The 24,990-nt window shown below is 41.3% G+C and overlaps 1 protein-coding gene across 3 annotated transcripts in view; it reads left to right on the forward strand.

The window, feature by feature from the left end:
• The window catches only part of ncor1 (nuclear receptor corepressor 1), a 118,530-nt gene that overhangs the window by 26,547 nt on the left and 66,993 nt on the right, over positions 1–24,990 (forward strand). For all 3 annotated transcript variants that reach the window (XM_024011273.2, XM_070449395.1, XM_024011277.2), the window contains exons 3-9: positions 4,464–4,558; positions 6,376–6,595; positions 6,904–7,086; positions 8,455–8,577; positions 17,598–17,654; positions 19,138–19,190; positions 23,827–23,893. In XM_024011273.2, coding sequence (XP_023867041.1) covers positions 4,464–4,558; positions 6,376–6,595; positions 6,904–7,086; positions 8,455–8,577; positions 17,598–17,654; positions 19,138–19,190; positions 23,827–23,893 — 798 coding nt within the window. The remainder of the gene's footprint in view (positions 1–4,463; positions 4,559–6,375; positions 6,596–6,903; positions 7,087–8,454; positions 8,578–17,597; positions 17,655–19,137; positions 19,191–23,826; positions 23,894–24,990) is intronic.

Consider the following 24,990-nt stretch of genomic DNA (forward strand, 5'->3'; position numbering starts at 1 on the left):
CTGAAGCCCTGAGCTGGATATAATTTGTGACACATCTTAGATTTCTTATAGTTGTAAGCAGTGGCGTAGCACGCAGCCCCCGGTATACGTAGAAACGTTATATCGCCCAAGCCTAATAAATATAGATTAGGGCTGAGCCCATTTTAGTCGATTGTTTGGTCGATAGGCTGTTGGTCAAGCAGTAGCAAAAAAAAAACTAAAAGACATCATGGGTTACAAGACACCTGTCTGATTCGCGCCTCTCTGAGTGGACTGATCCATTGTGGAGGCAGTGGGGAGGGCACAGTCCACCAGTCTAAGACATGTGCTACTGAAATTGTATCTGGTTATATTATGTAAGAACAATTTAAAAAAAACAACATTTTATAACATGCGCTTTCTCCCATGTTGGATAGTGGTTGCTGTCTAAGGTTCAGAAACACATCATTGTGCMGTTGAATTGGCGCCTTTTCCTAGACCATGTTGRTATGTGCATAATAGCAGAGTTAACCAGAATATTGGTGTTGAGAACAATGCACGGAGGCAGAATGAGGAGATGAGAAAACAGRCCTTGCCTTATTATCTAAGAAGAGTGAAGAGAGAGGAAACACTAACTTAATTAGATCTGTAATCAATAGCCTAACTGTTAAATGTGCCTGACTTTATAAATCCCAATTCGGAAAGTATTCAGACCCCTTGACCTTTTCCACATTTTGTTACATTACAGCCTTGTTCTAAAATTGATAAAAATGTCCCCCCTCATCAATCTAAACACAATACCCCATAATGACAACGCGAAAAAGCTTTTTAGATATTTTTTTGCAAATGTATTTAACAAAAAACATACCTTTTTATTTAAATAAGTATTCAGACCCTTTGCTATGAGACTTGAAATGTAGTTTACGTGCATCCTGTTTCCATTGATCATTCTTGAGATGTTTCTACACCTTGATTGGAGTCTACATGTGGTAAATTAAATTGATTGGACATGATTTGGAAAGGCACACACCAGTCTATATAAGGTCCCACAGTTGACAGTTCATGTCAGAGAAAATACCAAGCCATGAGTGCGAGGCACTGATCTGGGGAAGGGTACCAAAAAATGGTACAAAAGAAATTATGCAGCATTGAAGGTCACCAAGAACACAGAGGCCTCCATCATTCTTAAATGGAAGAAGTTTGGATCCACCAAGACTCTTCCTAGAGCTGTCCGCCCGGCCAAACTGAGCAATCGGGGGAGAAGGGCCTTGGTCAGGGAGGTGACCAAGACCCCGACGGTCACTCTGACAGAGCTTTGGAGTTCATCTGTGGAGATGGTTGTCCTTCTGGATGGTTCTCCCATCTCTGTAGCACTCCACCAATCAGGCCTTTATGGTAGAGTGGTCAGACGGAAGCCACTCCTCAATAAAAAGCACATGACAGCCCGCTTGGAGTTTGCCTAAAGGATGAAACCAATATTGAACTCTTTGGCCTGAATGCCAAGCGTCACGTCTGGAGGAAACCTGGCACCATTCCTTTGGTGAAGCATGGTGGTGGCAGCATCGTGCTGTGGTGATGTTTTCAGTGGCAGGGACTGGGAGACTAGTCAGGATCGAGGGCAAGATGAATGGAATGGAGTAAAGTACAGAGATCCTTGATGAAAACCTGCTCCAGAGTGTTCAGGACCTCAGACTTGGGCCAAGGTTCACCTTCCAACAGGACAACGACCCTAAGCACACAGCCAAGAAAAACACAGGAGTGGCTTTGGAACAAGTCTCTGAATGACCTTGAGTGGCCTAGCCAGAGGCCTGACTTGAACCCAATTTAACATCTCTGGAGAGAGCTGAAAATAGTTGTGCAGCGATGCTCCCCATCCAACCTGACAGAGCTTGAGAGGATCTGCAGAAGAATGGGAGAAACTCCCCAAATACAGGTGTTCCAAGCTTGTAGCGTCACACCTAAGAAGACTTGAGGCTGTAATCACTGCCAGAGGTGCTACAACAAAGTACAGAGTAAAGGGTCTAAATACTTATGTAAATGTCATATTTAAGATTTTTATTTTTAATGCATTTGCAAACATTTCTAAACAGTTTTTGCTTTGTCATTATGATTGCCTTGAGAGAGAAGCTGTTTTTCAGTGTCTCGGTCCCAGCTTTGATGCACCTTTACTGACCTCGCCTTCTGGATGATAGCATGATAGCAGAGTGAACAGGCCGTGGCTCGGGTAATTGATATTCTCAATTATCTTTTTGGCCGTGCTGTGACATCGGGTGTGGTAGGTGTCCTGGAGGGCAGGTAGTGTGTGCAGACCTCACCACCCCCTGGAGAGCCCAGTGGTTGCTGGCGGTGCAGTTGCCATACCAGGCGGTGATGCAGCCTGACAGGATGCTCTCAATGGTGCTTCTGTTTGAGTTTGTGAGGGTCTTAGGGGACAAGAGTTTGTGAGGGTCTTAGGGGACAAGCCGAATTGTTGAGGGAGAGGTTATTTTCCTGGCACCACTCACCTCCCTATAGGCTGTCTCGTCATTGTTGATAATCCGGCCTACTACTGTTGTGTTGTCTGCAAACTTGATTTAAGTTGGAGACGTTCTTGTCCACGCAGTCATGGGTGAACAGGGAGTACATGAGGGGGCTGAGCACGCATCCTTGTGGGGCCCCTGTGTTGAGGATCAGCGAAGTGGAGGTGTTGTTTCCTACCTTCACCACCTGGGGGGCGGCTCGTCAGGAAGTCCAGGACCCAGTTGCACAGGGTGTGCTTCAGACCCAGGCCCCCGAGCTTAATCATGCGCTTGGAGGGTACTATGGTTTTGAAGGCTGAGCTGTAGTCAATGAACAGCATTCTTACATATGTATTTCTCTTGTCCAGATGGGATAGGGCAGTGTGCAGTGCGATGGCGATTGCATCGTCTGTGGATCTATTGGGGCGGTATGCACATTGAAGTGGGTCTAGGGTGTCAAATAAGGTGCAGGTGATATGATCCTTAACTAGCCTCTCAAAGGACTTAATGATGACCGAAGTGAGTGCTACGCTGTGATAGTCAATTAGTTCAGTTACCTTTGCTTTCTTGGTTACAGGAACAATGGTGGACATCTTGAAGCAAGTGGGGACGGCGGACTGGGATAGGGAGAGATTGAATATGTCTGTAAACACTCCAGCCAGCTGGCCTGCGCATAATCATTATAACATAATCATCAATGCTTGATAGTTTTACATGGAAATAAACTCGCCATATGCGTYTAGGCCTAAGTGTTGGGGTTGGGAAATTGGAGAGTACAGTAAAAGGCCTATGTTTTGAATTTAATTTGCCAGTGATAATAACTGTTTTGAGATTAATTAGCAGTTGGTCTGATAAAGTTTGAGAGAGACAGACCCTAGGTTTTCCTTGCAGTCGTAGCAACATGAAAATTATCCCAAAACACACAATCCACGAAGGTCATCTCATGTTTGTTAGGATTTGATTACAAAATTCTCAGACCCTGACTTACACCGAATGCAGTCAATGGTACATTTCTGGTTATTTACAAACCGTCTATGGACAAAATGAGGGTTGTTGTTTTCCTCTAGGTAAGCCTCAACTTTCTGTTAAGTGCATTGACATGTCTTGTTTTGTTTGTAGGTCACAGTGTGCTGATAGCATTTCATGCCCTGATAGACGATTTTAGTTTTCTAGTGTGATAGATTAAATAGATGTTAGTGTCACGTTTGACCAAGGTACTAAGATGCTTGATGAAGTGGTTGTGCCATAAACCTCAGTGAAGCTCCACCATAACCTCTGAAGTGTCTTGGTGCTTCTCTGGCTATTTGTACAGTACAGTCGCCTCATTGGTTGCATTTACACAGGCAGCCCAATTCTGATATTTTTTCCCCACTAATTGGTCTTCTGACCAACCACATCAGATCTTTTTCAGATTAGTGGAAATAAGAGTGGAAATAAGATCAGAATTGGGCTGCCTGTGTAAATGCAGCCAATGAGGCGACTGTACAAATAGTTTTTTATTTACATCGTTAATAATCATCAAGTAGAGTGGTTTCCCCTTTAATAGTGTCGATGTATCATAGACATAAATGTCTCTGCCTGAATATGTCTGGTGCAAGGACACCGATAGCTTTACTGTTCTCTTCACAACAGATCAAAGAGAAAAAATGCCTAATCCCTCCCATACAGCAAATGCATTACCTTGCATTCTAACATGCTGGATTCTGCAATGCTGCCCGTTTTTGTTTTTGCATTATGGAAAGTATAGGGACCTACAAGTCGTTTTATTATCTTAAACATAAAAGAAAAAAATGCTTTGGCAAAAGCTTTGTTTTGGTGAGATGTGTTCTTGCTATGACTTGCCATGTGTTATCATCAGGCTGTGCAGACCTGCACTGTTCACTGTGCCCAGACTGGCTGTCACCCACCATGTTATTATGGATAGCTTCCCATGTCATGACCTTGTGTGTGTGTGTGTGTGTGTGTGTGTGTGTGTGTGTGTGTGTGTGTGTGTGTGTGTGTGTGTAGGAGTTCACTGTCCCGGACTACCGAGGTCACCTGCAGGACCAGCAGGGTCGGCGAAGGCCTTCCTTGCTTTCTGAATTCCACCCTGGAACTGAGAGGTACGTAACCATACCAACAGCCACCTCCAATCTATACTTGACAAAATTATAAATGCAACAATTTAAACGATTTTACTGACTTACAGTTCATATAAGGAAATCAAGTCAATGGAAGTAAATTCATTAGCCCCCAATCTATGGATTTCACATAACTGGGCATAGGCTCACCCACTGGGGAGCCAGCCCCAGCCAATCAGAAGGAGTTTTTCCCTGCAAAAGGGCTTTATTACAGATAGAAATACTCAATTTCATCAGCTGTCCGGGTGGTTGGTCTCAAATTCTCTAAAATGATGTTGCAATAATCAATGACCAGCAGCGTACTGGTAGTAATACATCTAATAAATAATCATTTTAGCAGCATTATGTTGTCATCCAGAGTCACATATAATTATGTATTTATTTATTTATTTTCCAAGCTATAGCACACACTATTTCACATACAGCAGGTTTTTAAAGGACCAAAGAGTTTGCTCTGCTTTGTATTTTCATTTTTGCCATGGAAAAAAATATCCAAATATTGGTATCGTCATAGCCCTAGTACACGCCAGAGCCATGTATTTACCATGAACAAAAATATAACACCACATGTAAAGTGTTTCATGAGCTGAAATAAAAGATTACAGAAATGTTCCATACACACAAAAAGCTTTTTTCTTGCAAATGTTGTGCACAAATTTGTTTACATCCCTGTTAGTGAGCATTTCTCCTCTGCCAGTATAATCCATCCACCTGACAGGTGTGGCATATCAAGAAGCTGAGCAAACAGCATGATCATTGTGCTGGGGACAATAAAAGGCCACTCTAAAATGTGCAGTTTTGTCACGCAACACAATCCCACAGATGTTGAGGGAGTGTGCAATTGGCATGCTGACTGCTGGAATGTCCACCAGAGCTATTGTCAGAACATTTTATTTTCTTTTCTTTACCATAAGCAGAGTTCCTCTGTCAAGTGTTCTTTTGACCATCTTAATCTTTTATTTTTATTGGCCAGTCTGAGAGATGCTTTTTCTTTGCAACTCTGCCTAGGCCAGAATCCCAGAGTTGCCTCGTCACTGTTGACCTTGAGACTGGTGTTTTGCGGGTACTATTTAATGAAGCTGCCAGTTAAGGACTTGTGAGGCGTCTGTTTCTCAAACTATACACTCCAATGTACTTGTCCTCTTGCTCAGTTGTGCACTGGTGCCTCCCATTCCTCTTTCTATTCTGGTTAGCGCTGTTCTGCGAAGGGAATAATACACAGCATTGTACCAGATCTTCAGTTTCTTTGCAATTTCTCACATGGAATAGCCTTCATTTCTCAGAACAAGAATAGACTGACAAGTTTCAGAASAAAGTTCTTTGTTTCTGGCTATTTTGAGCCTGTAATTGAACCCACAAATGCTGATTCTCTAGATACTCAACTAGTCTAAAGAAGGCCAGTTGTATTGCTTCTTTAATCATGGACAACAGTTTTCAGCTGTGCTAACATAATTGCAAAGGGGTTTTCAAATGATCAATTAGCCTTTTTAAAATGATCAACTTGGATTAGGTAACACAACGTGCCATTGGAACACAGGAGTGATGGTTGCTGATAATGGGCCTCTGAACGCCTATGTAGATATTCCATGAAAAATCAGCCATTTCCAGCTACAATAGTCATTTACAACATTAATAATGTCTACACTGTATTTCTGATGAATTTTATGTTATTTTAATGGACAAAAAAGGACATTTCTAAGTGACCCCAAACTTTTGAACAGTTGTGTAAATCTGTGGTTTGTTTCCTTGCCACGTTACTAACGAGAATTGCAATACTGGTTTTGTCCCCATCACCCCAGGCCTCCAGAGAGACGTCATGGCTATGAGCAACAGTTCCACAGTGTCACCTCCCAGCACCAGACCGATGGACACGAGGCCCTGGAAGCCAAGCGGCCTCGCATGGAGACCGTCTCTGAGGCCCACTTTTCCCACAATGCCCTGTCCGGAGGCATCGTTCTGCCCCTGCAGTCCCACCAGGTCCAGGACAGCCTCAGAGCCTCCGGAGGGGAGGTCAAGAAGGTGGGTTTCGCCTATCTACCTAGTTCTAATAAAGACATGGAGAACTATTGCTAAAGCAATGTATTAAAACCCTCAGTGACTTTCAGTATGTTTGAGGGCATCGCTTTGTGCAAGGTGAGGTACAGAAGGGCTAATCTTGATCACATAATGAATATTTATATGGAATACAAGTTGATTTGTAGATTCTGTACAGTCCGACTGAGTGATTCTGTGACTACATTGCAGTCAGACTGCAGTTTCAAACATGTACAATCTATTGAACCCTCATTGACTGCAGTGGATTCACTTTCTCTATGTCTGTGTTCCAGGAGACCCAGTTCAGTGGCATGAAAGCCGAGTCCCAGTCCCCAGGAGGGCTGCACCGTGTGGGGGAGGAGCAGGACAGCTCGCCCTCCAAACTGTCCAAGGAGGAACTGATCCAGAGCATGGACCGTGTGGACAGAGAAATCGCTAAAGTGGAGCAGCAGATCTTCAAACTGAAGAAGAAGCAGGTGGGTTAGGCCACTTGTGACGTGACACACTACTTGCCTGCCCCAGACCTGTTGGAAAGATTAATATTCTGTGATTTGTGTCGATTGGAAATCTTTTCTATCTTGGATTTCTAGCTATTAACATAATATTGGAGTAGATCTTAACACTGTCCTTCAACCAAATGCAGCAACATTACATCTAATTGAATGTTGATTGAACCGAACAAATCTATTTTTGCCACTCATTCATACCCTCTAATAACATGTTTCACAAGATGTTATAAACAAGTTAAAAGCCTCTTGTCTCCGTGACAAGGAGGTGGAACTGAGCCAGTCCATTGTGTAAGTGAGCCAGGCAGGGTGAAAGGGCCTCCAGCTAAGCCTACAGGTTAGGTAGTCGTCCCAGCAAGGACCACTCTCCTCCAGGCTGCGCTACAGGTTACCCCCTGCCTTCACTGCTGCGTTTGAAGGCAAATCTCTGGGTCTCTTAAGTTGCTTACCACGGGAGTACAGGTCAGCTAGCTTGTTGCACACCTATGTCTGCTTTGAATTACTTGCTCCCAGAAGACTGTGAATATCTGGAGCTATGGGATTATTCACAATATCAAGCTCTCTTCCTGACCTGGTGAAGGGATAATTAACTCGCTTTTTMGGGGGATTTGAGTTGGAGAGCAAAAAACAGTTGCTATCTTTTTGGAATCCCTACTCGTTAGACAGGAATGTGAACTGCGCTTGGCTTTGGGAGAAAGTCAATTTTTGTGTTTTCCTAAGGTTTTTCCAGGATTTTCTGGGAATTATTTATTTATTCAAGGTATTCCAGGAGCTCCTAATCTCGGGTGGCCTTTTGTAACCTGTTGTTTAACATAACCTTTAGCATGTAAACACATGGACACCAGTTCAACACACACACACACACACACACACACACACACACACACACACACACACACACACACACACCACCACCACACACACACACACACACACACACACACACACACACACACCACACACACACACCCACACACAAGTTCAACTATCAGTCAGCAGAGTGAGTCTCAGAAAGTGCAGAGACCAGCATATCAGTTAAATTACAGAGCTCTTAAAAAAAAAAAAAAGCATGAGCCTCGCATATCAGAGACTGGAATCAGATTAGCACCGTTGAGTTAAAATGGAGCCTTGTTCTCCTGCCCAGCCACCACCATGAGCTGTATAGAGGTGGAATTAGAAAACAAGAACATTTTGTTTGAAAACTCGCAGCAAGAAACCCATGTCTTATTCTTTAAATGTATGATTTATGGAGGAGAGGAAGTTTCCCATATAATTGGTGTGCGTGTGTGTGTGTGTGCGCGCACACTCATTTGTTAACTGTTATGTGTTGTCTTATAGCAACAACTGGAGGAGGAAGCGGCGAAGCCAGTAGAGCCAGAAAAAGCCGGCGACCCTCCCCCCATACCACAGGAAACCAACAAACACCGCAGCATCGTCCAGATCATCTATGACGAGAACAGGGTGGGGTTACCAGGGAATCCTGTACACTACTGTACTTACTCACTCACTCACTCACTCACTCACTCACTCACTCACTCACTCACTCACTCACTCACTCACTCACCTCTACTACACCTGCCACTACTACACAAGACAGCTCTTTCAATGTGTCTGGTGGTCTTACCATGCTTAGGGCTGGGTGATCAAATCCTGATGTTTTCAAATTTATGAGCGATTCACGATTTCTTTGATTGTTTTCTCTAAATAAGTTTTGCTTCTCAATTAAAGGTCAATACACTGCATTTCAAACAGTCAGCAATAATCTAATGAATTCAGGGCTTTTAAAATTATACGTAGGCTAAATATAAGCGTTTCACAAACGTAAGACACACTAATAATTCAATTATTTTCTCAAAATAGTTTATTCTGCCTTTTTACAATACTCACACTTACAATAATCACTCTGAAACGGCCCTTGTTGTTACAAATTTAACCAGAACCATGCACAATGCATATCCACTAATAATGACCAACTTATTGTAGCAGCACTAATAAATGACTGTTTACAAGACCTGGGTCTCAAAAGTTAATCTCTCAAGCACAAGCCCACGTGATCGTGAGTAGTCAACTAATCTTTATATTTCAAGTCTAGCCAACTTGAATCTATTTGCTAGCTAACAAGGTAGAACAGTTTAACTGTTAGAACAGACCTTTCTGTCCGTCTCCACCTGTTTGAACAGCAAGCTAGCCTGTCCACTTTGTTTTTGATGTTGAAATCAAGTGGCCTACCTGGATAAGAAGATGCTTATTTCTCAGAATGAGAACGAGTTGCCAACTCCTGATACAAATGTGTATTTTTATGCTCATTGCAAATGTATAAAACAGACGAGACAGCTAGCACATAACTCTGTGGATAAAATGCTGCTAGGGGTACGTGGTATCGCAATGCCGTACGCGACAAACTGAGCATGCATTTTCCAAATCAATGTTTTCTGATACTCTTGTTTTAGTAGGGTKTGCTCTGCGCTCAATTTTTAGAATTGAAACATAAGGGTATCGTTATAAAGGTTAAGTTCTCTATTATAGGAAAATAATGACGATGTGTTTTGGTGTCCATATGACCGATGCATTTGCGATTTGGTCCAACATAAAATAGTGAGTTGAAACTGATTATTTTCAGAGGAAGCTATCTTTCATCATTTTTTCTGTGAGTGGTAGGGGAAGGGGCTTGGGGTGGGGTGGGGTGGGGGGTGCACAGCACTGAAGGAGACAAGACCAAAAAGACAACATGAGAACAAGCGGACATAAACTCCCTTGCTATACAGGCATTTGGAATTTTGCCCTAAAAGATCAATTAGAATGAACTTTATATTGCCTGGGGCTAACCACACTGTACTTTTATCTAATCAAATTGTTTTGATCACATATACATTGTTAGCAGACGTTATTGCGAGTGTAGCGAAATGCTTGTGCTTCTAGTTCCGACAGTGCAGCAATATCTATCTAACATGTAATCTAACAATCACACAACAACTAACTAATACACACAAGTCTAAGATGAGGAATGGAATAAGAATATATATATATATATATATATATATGGATGGATGAGCAATGACACAGTGGCATAGGCAGATGCAATAATGGTATAAAATACAGTATATACATATGAGATGAGTAATGCAAGATATGTAAACATTATTAAAGTGGCCAATGATTTCAAGTCTGTATGTAGGCAGCGTTTAGTGATGGCTGTTTAACAGTCTGATGACTTTGAGATAGAAGCTGTTTTTCAGTCTCTCGGTCCCAGCTTTGATGCACCACTCCATACATGCTCAAATTTATGAAAGTGGAGGGTAAAGATTATGCATAACAGTACTTAAATCTTAAGCATGAAGCACACCCGAGAATCTCCCTGCTGATAGGTACTTAACTTGACTTTGAGCAAATCAAATAGCACGAATATGTTAGCTGACCTTAGCTAGCTAGCTAAACATTTGGCTATGGGCTGGRACTGGGATTATGGAAAGTGAATGAAATAGTTTCTTCGTCATCTTGCTAGGCAGTTATCTAGCTGTGGCCATTTTTTTATTTAGCCTTTTCTTTAACTAGGCAAGTCAGTGAAGAACAAATTCTTATTTACAATGACAGCAAAAGGCCTCCTGCGGGGACGGGGCTGGGATTTAAAAATAAAAAATATAGGACAAAACACACACATAAAGAGAGACCTAAGACAACAACACAGCATGGTAGCAACACAACATGGCAGCAGCACAAAACATGGTACAAACATTATTGGGGACAGACAACAGCACAAAGGGCAAGAAGGAAGAGACAACAATGCATCACGCAAAGCAGCCACAACTCAGTAAGAATGTCCATGATTGAGTCTTTGAATGAAGATGGAGATAAAACTGTCCCATATTTAATGAAGCTGACTTGTGAGACTCTAATGTACTTGTCCTCTTGCTCAGTTGTGCACCGGGGCCTCCCACTCATTCTATTCTGGTTTGAGCCAGTTTGCGCTGTTCTGTGAAGGGAGTTGTACACAGCGTTGTACGAGATCTTCAGTTTCTTGGCAATTTCTCGCATAGAATAGCCTTCATTTCTCAGAACAATTATAGACTGACGAGTTTCAGAAGAAAGTTCTTTGTTTCTGGCCATTTTGAGCCTTTAATCAAACCCACAAATGCTTATGCTCTAGAATCTAGAGCATAGAAAACCCTTTTGCAATTAGGTTAGCACAACTGAAAACTGTTGAACTGATCAAAGAAGCAATAAAACTGGCCTTCTTTAGACTAGTTGAGTATCTAGASTCTAGATACTCAACTAGTCTAAAGAAGGCCAGTTTTATTGCTTCTTTGATCAGTTCAACAGTTTTCAGTTGTGCTAACCTAATTGCAAAAGGGTTTTCTAATGATCAATTAGCCTTTTTAAAATGATCAACTTGGATTAGCTAACATCGTGCCATTGGAACACAGGAGTGACGGTTGCTGATAATGGGCCTCTGTACGCCTATATAGATATTCCATWAAAAATCAGCCATTTACAGCTACAATAGTCATTTAGAACATTCACAATGTCTGCACTGTATTTCTGATCAATTTGATGTTATTTTAATGGACAAAAAATGTAGCTTTTCTTTCAAAAACAAGGACATTTCTAAGTGACCCCAAACTTTTGAACAATAGTGTATGTGTGTTTTAGCAGAGGGAAAGGGAAGGTGGTACTGTGTGTGTGTGTGGGTAACTAGTTCATGTCTGCGTTCTTCTCAGCCAGCTATTAACCCTTTTAGCGGGAAAGCCTCTCCTCAGCCCAGCCTGTGAGAGCAGAGCCACATAGAACATTCCCCCTGTGGCCTTGGTTATTTTTTATGAAAATATATATATATATCTAAAAATATATATTTTTTTTATATATGTGTATATATATATATATATACACACACACACACACACACACACACACACAAGTATTTGATACACTGACGATTTTGCAGGTTTTCCTACTTACAAAGCATGTAGAGGTCTGTAATTTTTATCATAGGTACACTTCAACTGTGAGAGACGGAATCTAAAACAAAAATCACATTGTATGATTTTTAAGTAATTCATTTGCATTTTTGGCATGACATAAGTATTTGATACATCAGAAAAGCAGACTTAATATTTGGTACAGAAACTTTGTTTGCAATTAAGAGATCATACGTTTCTGTAGTTTTTGACCAGGTTTGACACATGCAGAGGGATTTTGGCCCACTCCCCATAGACCTTCTCCAGATCTTCAGGTTTCGGGTGTGCTGGAATACGGACTTTCAGCTCCCTCAAGATTTTCTATTGGGTTCAGTTCTGGAGACTGGCTAGGCCACTCCAAGGACCTTGAGATGCTTCTACGGAGCCACTCTTAGTTGCCCTGGCTGTGTGTTTTCGGGTCGTTGTCATGCTGGAGAACCAGCCACGACCATCTCAATGCTCTTACTGAGGGAAGGAGGTTGTTTGGCCAAGATCTCACGATGCGTCGTCTGTCCCCTTTGCAGAAGCATCCCAAGAATGATTTTCACTTCCATGCTTCACGGGTTGGGATGGTGTTTTGGGGTTGTACTCATCCTTCTTCTTCCTCCAAACACGGCGAGTGGGTTTAGAACCAAAAAGCTATATTTTTGTCTCATCAGACCACATGACTTCTGCATTCCTCCTCTGAATCAATCAGGTCATTGGCAAATTCAGAGGGCCTGGAATCGGCTGGCTTGAGCAGGGGGACTTGCGTGCGCTGCAGGATTTTAATCCATGACGGCGTAGTGTGTTACTAATGGTTTTCTTTTGAGACTGTGGCCAGCTTCTTCAGGTATTGACAGGTCCTGCCGTGTAGTTCTGGGCTGATCTCCTTTCCTCATGATCATTGATGCCCCACGAGGTGAGATCTTGCATGGAGCCCCGACGAGGGTGATTGACGTCATCTTGAACTTCTTCCATTTTCTATATTTGCGCAAGAGTTGTTGCCTGTTCACCAGCTGCTTCATATGTTGTAGCTAGCTTTGCAGGTCTACAATTCTATCCCTGATGTCCTTACACAGCTCTTTGGTCTTGGTCATTGTGGAGAGGTTGGAGTCTGTTTGATTGAGTGTGTGGACAGGTGTCTTTTATACAGGTAACGAGTTCAAACAGGTGCAGTTAATACAGGTAATGAGTGGAGAACAGGAGGGCTTCTTAAAGAAAAACTAACACGTCTGTGAGAGCCGGAATTCTTAATGGTTGGTAGGTGATCAAATACCTATGTCATGCAATAAAATGCTAATTAATTACTTAAAAATCATACAATGTGATTTTCTGGATTTTTGTTTTAGATTCCGTCTCTCACAGTTGAAGTGTACCTATGATAAAAATGACAGACCTCTACATGCTTTGTAAGTAGGAAAACCTGCAAAATCGGCAGTGTATCAAATACTTGTTCTCCACACTGTATGTGTGTGTGTGTGTGTATAATTTTGTTTTTATGAATTTTTTAACGGAGTAGATACAAGAGATCTGTCGCTAGTGCCAAGGTCTATTAATTATTCTATACCAGAAGATAATTTTGTCTTTTTATTGTCTCCTCGTCAAACAACTGCAGTTAATACAGTTTTCATGCATAATTTGGACAAAATCTTAAACACAAAAGAATTCAGACGGACACATTACTATTAGTTGTGTAAAATAGTTTGGAAATACATGGAAGGTAACATGCACCAGAGCTTTTGTTTGGTCGCTCTCACTCATCTGTTTGAGCTTCTTATTGAATCTCTTGTTGMGCGCCAGGTAGCCTAGTGGTTAAGATCTTTGGGCCAGTAACCGAAAGGTTGCTCGTTTGAATCCCAGAGCCGATTAGGTGGAAAATATGTTGATGTGCCATAATTGTTTCTGTATGTCGCTCTGGATAAGAGCGTTTGCTGAATGACTAAAGTGTCAATGTAATAACCTTGCCTGGCAATAATCTCCGTTGGCTTTCCTCTTTTGGGCAGGCAGATTCACCACACAGTGCTGCCTGGGAAAGAGACGCTGTATTTTCAGACTTCAGACACTTAGGGAGACAGAACTGGATTTATTTTTTCCATAGATCCCTACTTTGTATACATACATACAGTTTAAGTCGGATATTTACGTACACTTAGGTTGGAGTCATTAAAACTCATTTTTCAATCACTCCACAAAATTCTTGTTAACAAACTATAGTTTTGGCAAGTCAGTTAGGACATCTACTTAGTGCATGACACAAGTAATTTTTCCAAAGATTGTTTACAGACAGATTATTTCACTTATAATTCACTGTATCACAATTCCGTGGGTCAGAAGTTTACATACACTAAGTTGACTATGCCTTTAAACAGCTTGGAAAATTCCAGAAAATAATGTCATGGCTTTAGAAGCTTCTGATAGGCTAATTGACATAATTTGAGTCAATTGGAGGTGTACCTGTGGATGTATTTCAAGGCCTACCTTCAAACTCAGTGCCTCTTTGCTTGACATCATGGGGAAATCTAAAGAAATCAGCCAAGACCGCACTTTGGTGCGAAAAGTGCAAATCAATCCCAGAACAACCGCAAAGGACCTTGTGAAGATGCTGGAGGAAACGGGTACAAAAGTATCTATATCCACAGTAAAATGAGTCCTATATCGACATAACCTGAAAGGCTGCTCAGCAAGGAAGAAGCCACTGCTCCAAACCGCCATAAAAAACGCCAGACTACGGTTTGCAACTGCACATGGGGACAAAGATCGTACTTTCTGGAGAAATGTCCTCTGGTCTGATGAAACAAAAATAGAACTGTTTGGCCATAACGACTATCATTATGTTTGGAGGAAAAAGGGGGAGGCTTGCAAGCCAACGAACACCATCCCAACCGCATCATGTTGTGTGGGTGCTTTTCTGCAGGAGGGACTGGTGCACTTCACAAAATTGATGGCATCATAAGAGAGAAATTATGTGGATATATTGAAGCAACATCTCAAGACATCAGTCAGGAAGTTAAAGCTTGGTCACAAATGGGTCTTCCAAATGGACAATGACCTCAAGCATACTTCCAAAGTTGTGGCAAAATGGCTTAAGGACAACAAAGCAAGGTATTGGAGTGGCCATCACAAAGCCTGACCTCAATCCTACAGAAAATGTGTGGGCAGAACTTAAAACGTGTGTGCGAGCAAGGAGGCCTACAAACCTGACTCAGTTACACCAGCTCTGTCAGGAGGAATGGGCCAAAATTCACCCAACTTATTGTGGGAAGCTTGTAGAAGGCTACCCTTAACATTTACCCAAGTTACAATTTAAAGGCAATGATACCGAATACTAATTGAGTGTATGTAAACTTCTGACCCACTGGGAATGTGATGTAAGAAATAAAAGCTGAAATATATAATTCTCTATACTATTATTCTGACATTTCACATTCTTAAAATAAAGTGGTGATCCTAACTGCCCTAAGACGGGGGATTTTTACTAGGATTAAATGTCAGGAATTGTGAAACTGATTTTAAATGTATTTGGTAAGGTGTATGTAAACTTCCGACTTCAACTGTACGTACATCAGTGAGGGAAAAAAGTGTTTGATCCTCTGCTGATTTTGTACGTTTGCCCACTGACAAAGAAATGATCAGTCTATATTTTAATGGTAGGTTTATTTGAACAGTGAGAGACAGAATAACAAAAAAATCCAGAGAAACGCATGTCAAAAATGTTATCAATTGATTTGCATTTTAATGAGGGAAATACGTATTTGACCCCCTCTGCAAAACATGACTTAGTACTTGGTGGCAAAACCCTTGTTGGCAATCACAGAGGTCAGACGTTTCTTGTAGTTGGCCACCAGGTTTGCACACATCTCAGGAGGGATTTTGTCCCACTCCTCTTTGCAGATCTTCTCCAAGTCATTAAGGTTTCGAGGCTGACGTTTGGCAACTCGAACCTTCAGCTCCCTCCACAGATTTTCTATGGGATTAAGGTCTGGAGACTGGCTAGGCCACTCCAGGACCTTAATGTGCTTCTTCTTGAGCCACTCCTTTGTTGCCTTGGCCGTGTGTTTTGGGTCATTGTCATGCTGGAATACCCATTCACGACCCATTTTCAATGCCCTGGCTGAGGGAAGGAGGTTCTCACCCAAGATTTGACGGTACATTGCCCCGTCCATCGTCCCTTTGATGCGGTGAAGTTGTCCTGTCCCCTTAGCAGAAAAACACCCCCAAAGCATAATGTTTCCACCTCCATGTTTGACGGTGGGGATGGTGTTCTTGGGGTCATAGGCAGCATTCCTCCTCCTCCAAACACGTTGAGTTGATGCCAAAGAGCTCCATTTTGGTCTCATCTGACCACAACACTTTCACCCAGTTGTCCTCTGAATCATTCAGATGTTAATTGGCAAGCTTCAGACGGGCATGTATATGTGCTTTCTTGAGCAGGGGGACCTTGCGGGCGCTGCAGGATTTCAGTCCTTCACGGCGTAGTGTGTTACCGATTTGTTTTCTTGGTGACTATGGTCCCAGCTGCCTTGAGAACATTGACAAGATCCTCCTGTGTAGTTCTTGGGCTGATTCCTCACCGTTCTCAAGATCATTGCAACTCCACGAGGTGAGATCCTGCATGGTGCCCCAGGCCGAGGGAGATTGAGAGTTCTTTTGTGTTTCTTCCATTTGRGAATAAGCACCAACTGTTGTCACCTTCTCACCAAGCTGCTTGGCGATGGTCTTGTAGCCCATTCCAGCCTTGTGTAGGTCTACAATCTTGTCCCTGACATCCTTGGAGAGCTCTTTGGTCCTGGCCATGGAGGAGAGTTTGGAATCTGATTGATTGCTTCTGTGGACAGGTGTCTTTTATACAGGTAACAAGCTAAGATTGGGAGCACTCCCTTTAAGAGTGTGCTCCTAATCTCAGCTCGTTACCTGTATAAAAGACACATGGGAGCCAGAAATCTTTCTGATTGAGAGGGGGTTAAATACTTATTTCCCTCATTAAAATGCAAATCAATTTATAACATTTTTGACATGCGTTTTTCTGGATTTTTTTGTTATTCTGTCTCTCACTGTTCAAATAAACCTACCATTAAAATTATAGACGGATCATTTCTTTGTCAGTGGGCAAACGTACAAAATCAGCAGGGGATCAAATACTTTTCCCCCTCACTGTACATACATACATACATACATACATACATACATACATACATACATACATACATACATACATACATACATACATACATACATACATACATACATGCTGCTTCTTCATGTTTGTGTGTGCTGAGGAAAAAGAAAGGGCAGAAAATTATTGTACTTTATTTTTTTCATACATTGTGCATGGTTGGGGGGAAAAATATATATTTAGTGTGTCCAAATAGTTATTGTCCTACACTATCAATAGATTTTGCAGCTGTAATTGAACAAATGGAGCCACAGAGCCTGCAGGCCACATTGTGTGTTCAGTCACCAAGGACTACTACTTTGAGTAAAAGGTTTATTTTATTTTGATCTATACTAACTATTATTATATTGTCTTTTTTAATTTATTTTTTACAGAAAAAAGCTGAAGAGGCCCATAAAATATTTGAAGGTCTTGGTCCAAAAGTTGAACTGGTAGGTGGTTGAGGTTATTCTGAATAGTTGAATGATTATTGTTTCCTAGATACAGTGCATTCGGGAAGTATTCAGGCCCCTTCACTTTTTCCACATTTTGTTACGTTACAGCCTCATTCTTAAAATGGATGAAATAATTTCCCCCCCTCATCAATCTACACACAATACCTCATAATGACAAGGTGAAAACAGGTTTTTAGAAATGTTTGCTAATTTKAAAAAAATATAAAACAAATACCTTATTTACGTAAGTATTCAGACCCTTTGCTATGAGACTCGAAATTGAGCTCAGGTGCATCCTGTTTCCATTGATCATCCTTGTGATGTTTCTACAACTTGATTGTAGTCCACATGTGGTAAATTCAATTGATTGGACATGATTTGGAAAGGCACACACCTGTCTATATAAGGTCCCACAGTTGACCGAGCAAAAACCAATCCATGAGATCGAAGGAATTGTCTTTAGCGCTCCCAGACAGGATTGCGCCTTGGTCATGGAAGTGACCAAGAACCCGATGGTCACTTTGACAGATCTCCAGAGTTCCCCTGTGGAGAACTTTGTCCTTCTGGAATGTTCTCCCATCTCTACAGCACTCTACCAAGCAGGCCTTTTTGGTAGTGGCCAGACGGCTGCCACTCCTCCAGTAAAATGCACATGAAGCCCTCTTGGAGTTTGCCGAAAGGACTCTTAGACCTTGAAAAACAAGTGGTGGCAGGATCATGCTGTGGGGAAGTTTAGGTGGCAGAGACTGGGAGACCAGTCAGGATTGAGAGAAAGATGAACTAAGCAGTACACATGAAAATCTGCTCCAGAGCGCTCAGGACTTCAGATTGGGGCAAAGGTTCACCTTTCAACAGGACAACGACCCTATGCACACAGGCAGGACAACGCAGGAGTGGCTTTGGAACAAGTCTCTGAATGTCCTTGAGTGGCCCAGCCAGAGCCCGTACTTGAACCCGATCTAACGTCTCTGGAGAGACCTGAAAATWGCTGTGCAGTGACGCTCCCAATCCAACCTGACAGTACTTGAGAGGATCTGCAGAGAAGAATGGGAGAAACTCCCCAAATACAGGTGTGCCAAGCTTGTAGCGTCATACCCAGGAAGACTCGAGACTCGAGGTAATTGCTGGCGAAGGTGCTTCAACAAAGTACTGAGTAAAGGGTCTGAATACTTATGTAAATATTTTATTTCAGTTTTTATTTTTAATACATACAWTTTTTTTTCAAAAAAGCAGTTTCTGCTTTGTAATTATGGGGCATTGTGTGTAGATTAAAGGGGGAAAACAATTTAATCCGTTTTAGAATAAGGCTCTAACGTGACAGTGCTAGAAGTGAAGAGGTCTGAATACTTTCCGAATGCAGTGTTAAGGTTCTTCSAAAACTGCATATAGTAGCAATGAATTATTAGCTATTACAATGCTTGTAGCTAAATACTTAAGTCATTACTTATAGACTGATTTCTTTCCCCCCTTTTTTTCTTAGCCCCTTTATAACCAGCCATCAGATACTAAAGTATACCATGACAACATAAAGACGTGAGTATGCACTTTTGTTTCTTGCATGTACAGTATATATAGAAGCATGTGTGTCAGGGTTTCAGATAGCCGGCTTTTGGCCCCCAAAAATAATTATGGAAAGCTGATAAATAAAATTGCCGTCGGCCAAAAAAGCCCATTGCGAATACCAGTCGATGTAGCGTGAGAGCTGCTTCTACAGCTCATCAAATGGCTCGTTCGTTGCTGTTGGAGTGAAATATGTACTTTCAGAAGCCTAATTGTTGCACAACAATTCTAAATGCAATCGCGTTTTAAAAACATTTAATGGCCATGATTTTAAAAAGTGTTACTATTTCTCAACTGGTAATTAATGTTTGCTTCCATTCGCCWTTCAAGTGCATAGGCAACTAGGCAGGTTGCTGTGCGTCACACACCACTTTGCATTGAGCTGGAGACACTATGCATTTTAAAGCATATAGGCTACTTAATTAGCCTATTTCTATCATGTTCTATTGTTTTTCAACTTTCTTTCATTGTCCAGTAGCCAAAGGCACAATCCTAGTCATATTAGCAACCCATGCTAGTTGTTGTATCTTTGTCTCCCCTCTTTCTTAGAGATGAAAATATCKATTTCAAATTGTCTCCTGAAACTGCTCGCATTGGCCATGCACTTTTGACAAGTGTTTTCCGCCTACTGCCTTATGCGCATTGCTGCACTTATAATGTGAAGAAATAATAGTTTATCAACATTTTAAACTAAATGTTCTGATCTGTTGCATCAGCCTGATTTGCTATTTAACGTTTATGGATTTTGGAACGGTTGTATGAATTTGTGATCTATCGTCCCACAATAGGCTATTTCTTTCTCGCACAGAACGACAAGACCAATAGAATAGGTAAACTTTTCTACTATGGAGGATAGTAAATTGACATAGGTTAGTGATTTTTATGTTCGTTACTTGTCTTGTTGGCTGAGGAAAATTAAATGTGGACAGTTATTCTAACATCTTCAAATTGCATGTTAGAATTAGGCGAGAAGGACTCATGCCGTTGCTTCCTCGAGTTGCATGTTCTGGTGAGATTAATTACCATAATCTAAATGTGATTTCTGTCATTCTGAGCACCGTGGGTGCACGGCCTAATCAGGTTACGCAAATGTATTAAATATACTGTAAATTTGAAAATGGTCTCGGTGAAATGTCTGGCGCCACATTTTCCTAACGGAAACCCATGTTTGTGTGTGAACCTTTGACCTCTAACCTGACCTAATGCTTTAGTGTTGTCTGCAATGTTAGCTGAGTTCTCAATTATGTGTTTGCTCCATTGACACCAGTGAGAAAGAGGATCCGTCAGTGTAACATGAACATATATCTAGGTAAAAAAAAAAATTACATTCTTTTTATTTAACCTTTATTTAACTAGGCAAGTCAGTTAAGAACAAATTCTTATTTACAATGACGGCCTAAGAACAGTGGGTTAACTGCCTTGTTCAGGGGCATAACAACAGATTTTTACCTTGTCAGCTCGAGGATTTGATCTCGCAACCTTTCGGTTACTGGGTTTGGCTGGTAGGGTTGAAGGCCAGGCTGTCTGTGTCTAAAGTTCTTATCACCCTGTAACATGAGAAACTGTCCTCGGGTTGTGGTCTTTTATGGTGGAGAAAATACCCAACTATCATACTTGAAATACTTTTACTTTAGTAATTTTCTATTAAGGTAAAAGTCACCCAGTAAAATTATACTTGAGTAAAAGTCTAAAAGTATTTGGTTTGAAATGTACTTAAGTATCAAACGTAAATGTAATTGCTAAAATATGCTTATGTATCAAAACATCATTTCTAATTCCTTGTATTAAGCAAACCAGATGGCACCATTTTCTTGTTTTTAAAATGTACAGACCGCCAGTGGCACACCAACATTCAGATTTCATTTACAAACGAATCGTGTTTAGTGAGTCCGCCAGATCAGAGGCAGTAGGGATGACCATGGATGTTCGTGAATTTGACTATTTTCCTGTCCTACTAAGCATTGAAAATGTAACGAGTGRTTTTGGGTGTCAAGGAAAATGTATGGAGTATAAAGTACAATATTCTAAGGAATGTAGTGAAGTAAAAGTAGTCAAAACCCCCCKAAAACTACTTGAGTAGTAATTTAAAGTATTTTTACTTAAATACTTTACACCACTGACTGAGGGCGGCAAGTCGTCTAGCAGTTAAGAGCGTTGGGCCAGTAACTGAAAGGTTGCTGGTTCAAATCCCCGGCCAACTATGTAAAAAATCTGTAGACGTGCCCTTGAGCAAGGCACTTAACTCTAATTGCTCCTGTAAGTCGCTCTGGATAAGAGCGTCTGCTGAATGACTAAAGTGTAAATATAAAATGTACTGTACTGACTCTCAGGGTCAAGGCATTGAGAGTCCAGGTGTGTGTGTAATATGCTTGTTGTACACACATTGCCCAAGTTACTCACCTATCACACTGCTTTTATTTTTCTCAGATAGCAATTAAATAAAATATAAAAAGAACCAGCCTGCAAACTCAGTAGATGATCGTGTTGACCAATGATAGATAGGGGTTGTGTTTATTTGATTTCTTTTTTGGAACTTTTTACCCCCTTTTCTCCCCAATTTTGTGATATCCAATTGGTAGTTACTTTTGTCGAGAGTCATGCGTCCCCCGAAACATGACCCCACCAAGCCGCACTGCTTCTTGACACACTGCTCGCTTAACCTGGAAGCCAGCCGCACCAATGTGTCGGAGGAAACACCGTAAAGCCACAAGAAGTCGCTAGAGCGCGATGGGACATCCCAGCCGCCCAAACCCTCCCCTAACCCGGACGACAATGGGCCAATTGTGCGCCGCCTCATGGGTCTCCCTGTCGCGGCCGGCTGCATCACAGCCCGGGATCGAACCCGGATCTGTAATGACGCCTCTAGCACTGTAATGCAGTTCCTTAGACAGCTGTGCCACTCGGGAGGCCCTAGGGGTTGTTGTTGATACAGGACCCTCCTTCTCTAATTCCTCATATTAATGGGGAGGTGGAAGGCAGAATGTTATGTTGTTTCTTTATGTAGAGTTAAATAGGCATGTGTTGTGCACATATTATCTTGTGTAACTGTTTAGTGCTTCCATGGTATTTCCTACAGGATAATTTTGTTGTAGTGTTAACAGCAATAGTAGTGTCCCTATTAGAGGTCGACCGATTATGATTTTAATGCCGATACAGATTATTGGAGGATCAAAAAAAGCCGATACCGATTAATCMGACAATTTTTATATATTTGTAATAATTACAACAATACTGAATTAACACTTTTATTTTAACTTAATATAATGCACAAATAAAAATCTATTTAGTCTCAAGTAAATAATGAAACATATTCAATTTGGTTTAAATAATGCAAAAACACAGTGTTGGAGAAGAAAGTAAAAGTGCAATATGTGCCATATAAAAAAGCTAACGTTTAAGTTCCTTGCTCAGAACATGAGAACATATGAAAGCTGGTGGTTCCTTTTAGCATGAGTCTTCAATATTCCCAGGTAAGAAGTTTTAGGTTGTAGTTATTATAGGACTATTTCTCTCTATACCATTTGTATTTCATATACCTTTGACTATTGGATGTTATTATAGGCACTTCAGTATTGCCAGCCTAATCTCGGGAGTTGATAGGCTTGAAGTCACAAACAGCGCTGTGCTTCAAGCATTGCGAAGAGCTGCTGGCAAATGCTGGAAAGTGCTGTTTGAATGAATGCTTACGAGCCTGCTGCTGCCTACCACCGCTCAGACTGCTATATCAAATCATAGACTTAATTATAATATAATAAACACACAAAAATACGAGCCTTAGGTCATGAATCTGGTCAAATCCAGAAACGATCATTTCGAAAACAAAACGTTTATTCTTTATTGAAATACAGAACCGTTCTGTATTTTATCTAACGMGTGGCATCCATAAGTCTAAATATTGCTGTTACATTGCACAACCTTCAATGTTATGTCATAATTATGTAAAATTCTGGCAAATTAATTATGGTCTTTGTTAGGAAGAAATGGTGTTCACACAGTTCGCAACGAGCCAGGCGGCCCAAACTGCTGCATATACCCTGACTCTACTTGCACAGAACACAAGAGAAATGACACAATTTCCCTAGTTAATATCGCCTGCTAACATGATAAAAATAAAAAATAAACTAAATATGCAGGTTTAAAAATGTATACTTGTGTATTGAGTTTAAGAAAGGCATTGATGTTTATCGTTAGGTACATTGGTGCAACGACAGTGCTTTTTTTCACGAATGCGCTTGTTAAATCATCACCCGTTTGGCYAAGTAGGCTGTGATTCAATGATAAATTAACAGGCCCCGCATTGATTATTTGCAGCGCAGGACAAGCTAGTTAAACTTGTAATGTCATCAACCATGTTTAGTTAACTAGTGATTATGTTAAGATCGATTGTTTTTCATAACATAAGTTTACTGCTAGCTAGCAACTTAACTTGGCTCCTTGCAGCACTTGCGTAACAGGTGGTCAGCCTGCCACGCAGTCTCCTCGTGGAGTGCAATGTAATCGGCATCCAAAAACTTGAAATCGGCCCTAATTAATCGGCCGACCTCTAGTCCCTATAGGACCTAGATCGGCGCACACCTCACTGAACAAACCGTTTTTCTCTCTCTCCCAGTAATCAAGTGATGAGGAAGAAGCTGATTCTGTTTTTCAAGAGAAGGAACCATGCTCGTAAACAAAGGGTAAGTCTCTCTCCCTGCTGTTGAGGGCTGCAAGGGAAGGAAACTTCAAGGCATGTGCTGGATGCTTTGACCAAAATACAGAGACTCATACACACGCGCACGCACACACACACACAGCCTCACGGACAGACTGACTGACATGCTGTGCTCTCATAGAGATGACCCAAACTGACCATGGACAATAATACTTTGATTGTTTACCCCATTGGCAAACTCTTTTACTCTATGCATGTACAGAATGTTAAACTGCATCACATTCCTCAATTTGATGTAATTTTTATGTCTTCTGGCACCAGTTGAATTTGAAAGCAATAGGTGGCAACCACGCACACTAGCTTGCATTTATATGCCCACTTATTGGTTTCATAATTTCTTGTTTGACATGTTTGTAACACTTAGGGCTGTCCCCGACAAAAGAAAATCTTGGTCCACCCGAAAGTCGTCTATTCTTTCGACTATTTGATTGATCTAAATTTTTGAATGTGTGTTTTTCCATATATAGACACACCTTATGTGTTTGAATAAAATCAACTATATATGCATTGAGGTTCTCTGATGCTTTAAGCACTTTGCTTGATGAAATATGACACAAATGACTCGAGGGAGCCAAAGATCAAGATAACCAGAAGAAAAACAACTTAACCTGACCCAACCATCCTCCACCTGCTCCAACCATCCTCCACCTGCTCCTACTCTGGGTCCAGCCCGAAGCTTAAGCTAGCAAACTTGCAACATTTTATAAAATATTCTGGGCCCTCAGTTTCCCGCACCGGTCAGCTTGGGACAGACACAGCTGTAGGCTATTTGAGCAAGGGAATAGAAGTAATCAGGTCGGCCTATTTTATGACGTTTCCATTGGATCAGAGCATGACGTTTTTCCCTTTCACACTGAGTAGTTATCGAAAGGGAGAGAGCTGGAAAGATTTTTCAAATACATTAATTAAGGAACTATTGTCATTGTCAATGGATGTAAAAACAGACTTAGTTTGCTTGCTGTTTGAGGAGAAGAAAACATTACATTCAGCTCCACAGCTCATTAGTGGTGGTACATTAAGCCAATCAGAAATACTATCAGATCCCCAAATGTGCACATTTAT

The sequence above is a fragment of the Salvelinus sp. IW2-2015 genome, linkage group LG20 (genome assembly GCF_002910315.2).
Source record: "Salvelinus sp. IW2-2015 linkage group LG20, ASM291031v2, whole genome shotgun sequence".
Lineage (NCBI taxonomy): Eukaryota > Metazoa > Chordata > Actinopteri > Salmoniformes > Salmonidae > Salvelinus > Salvelinus sp. IW2-2015.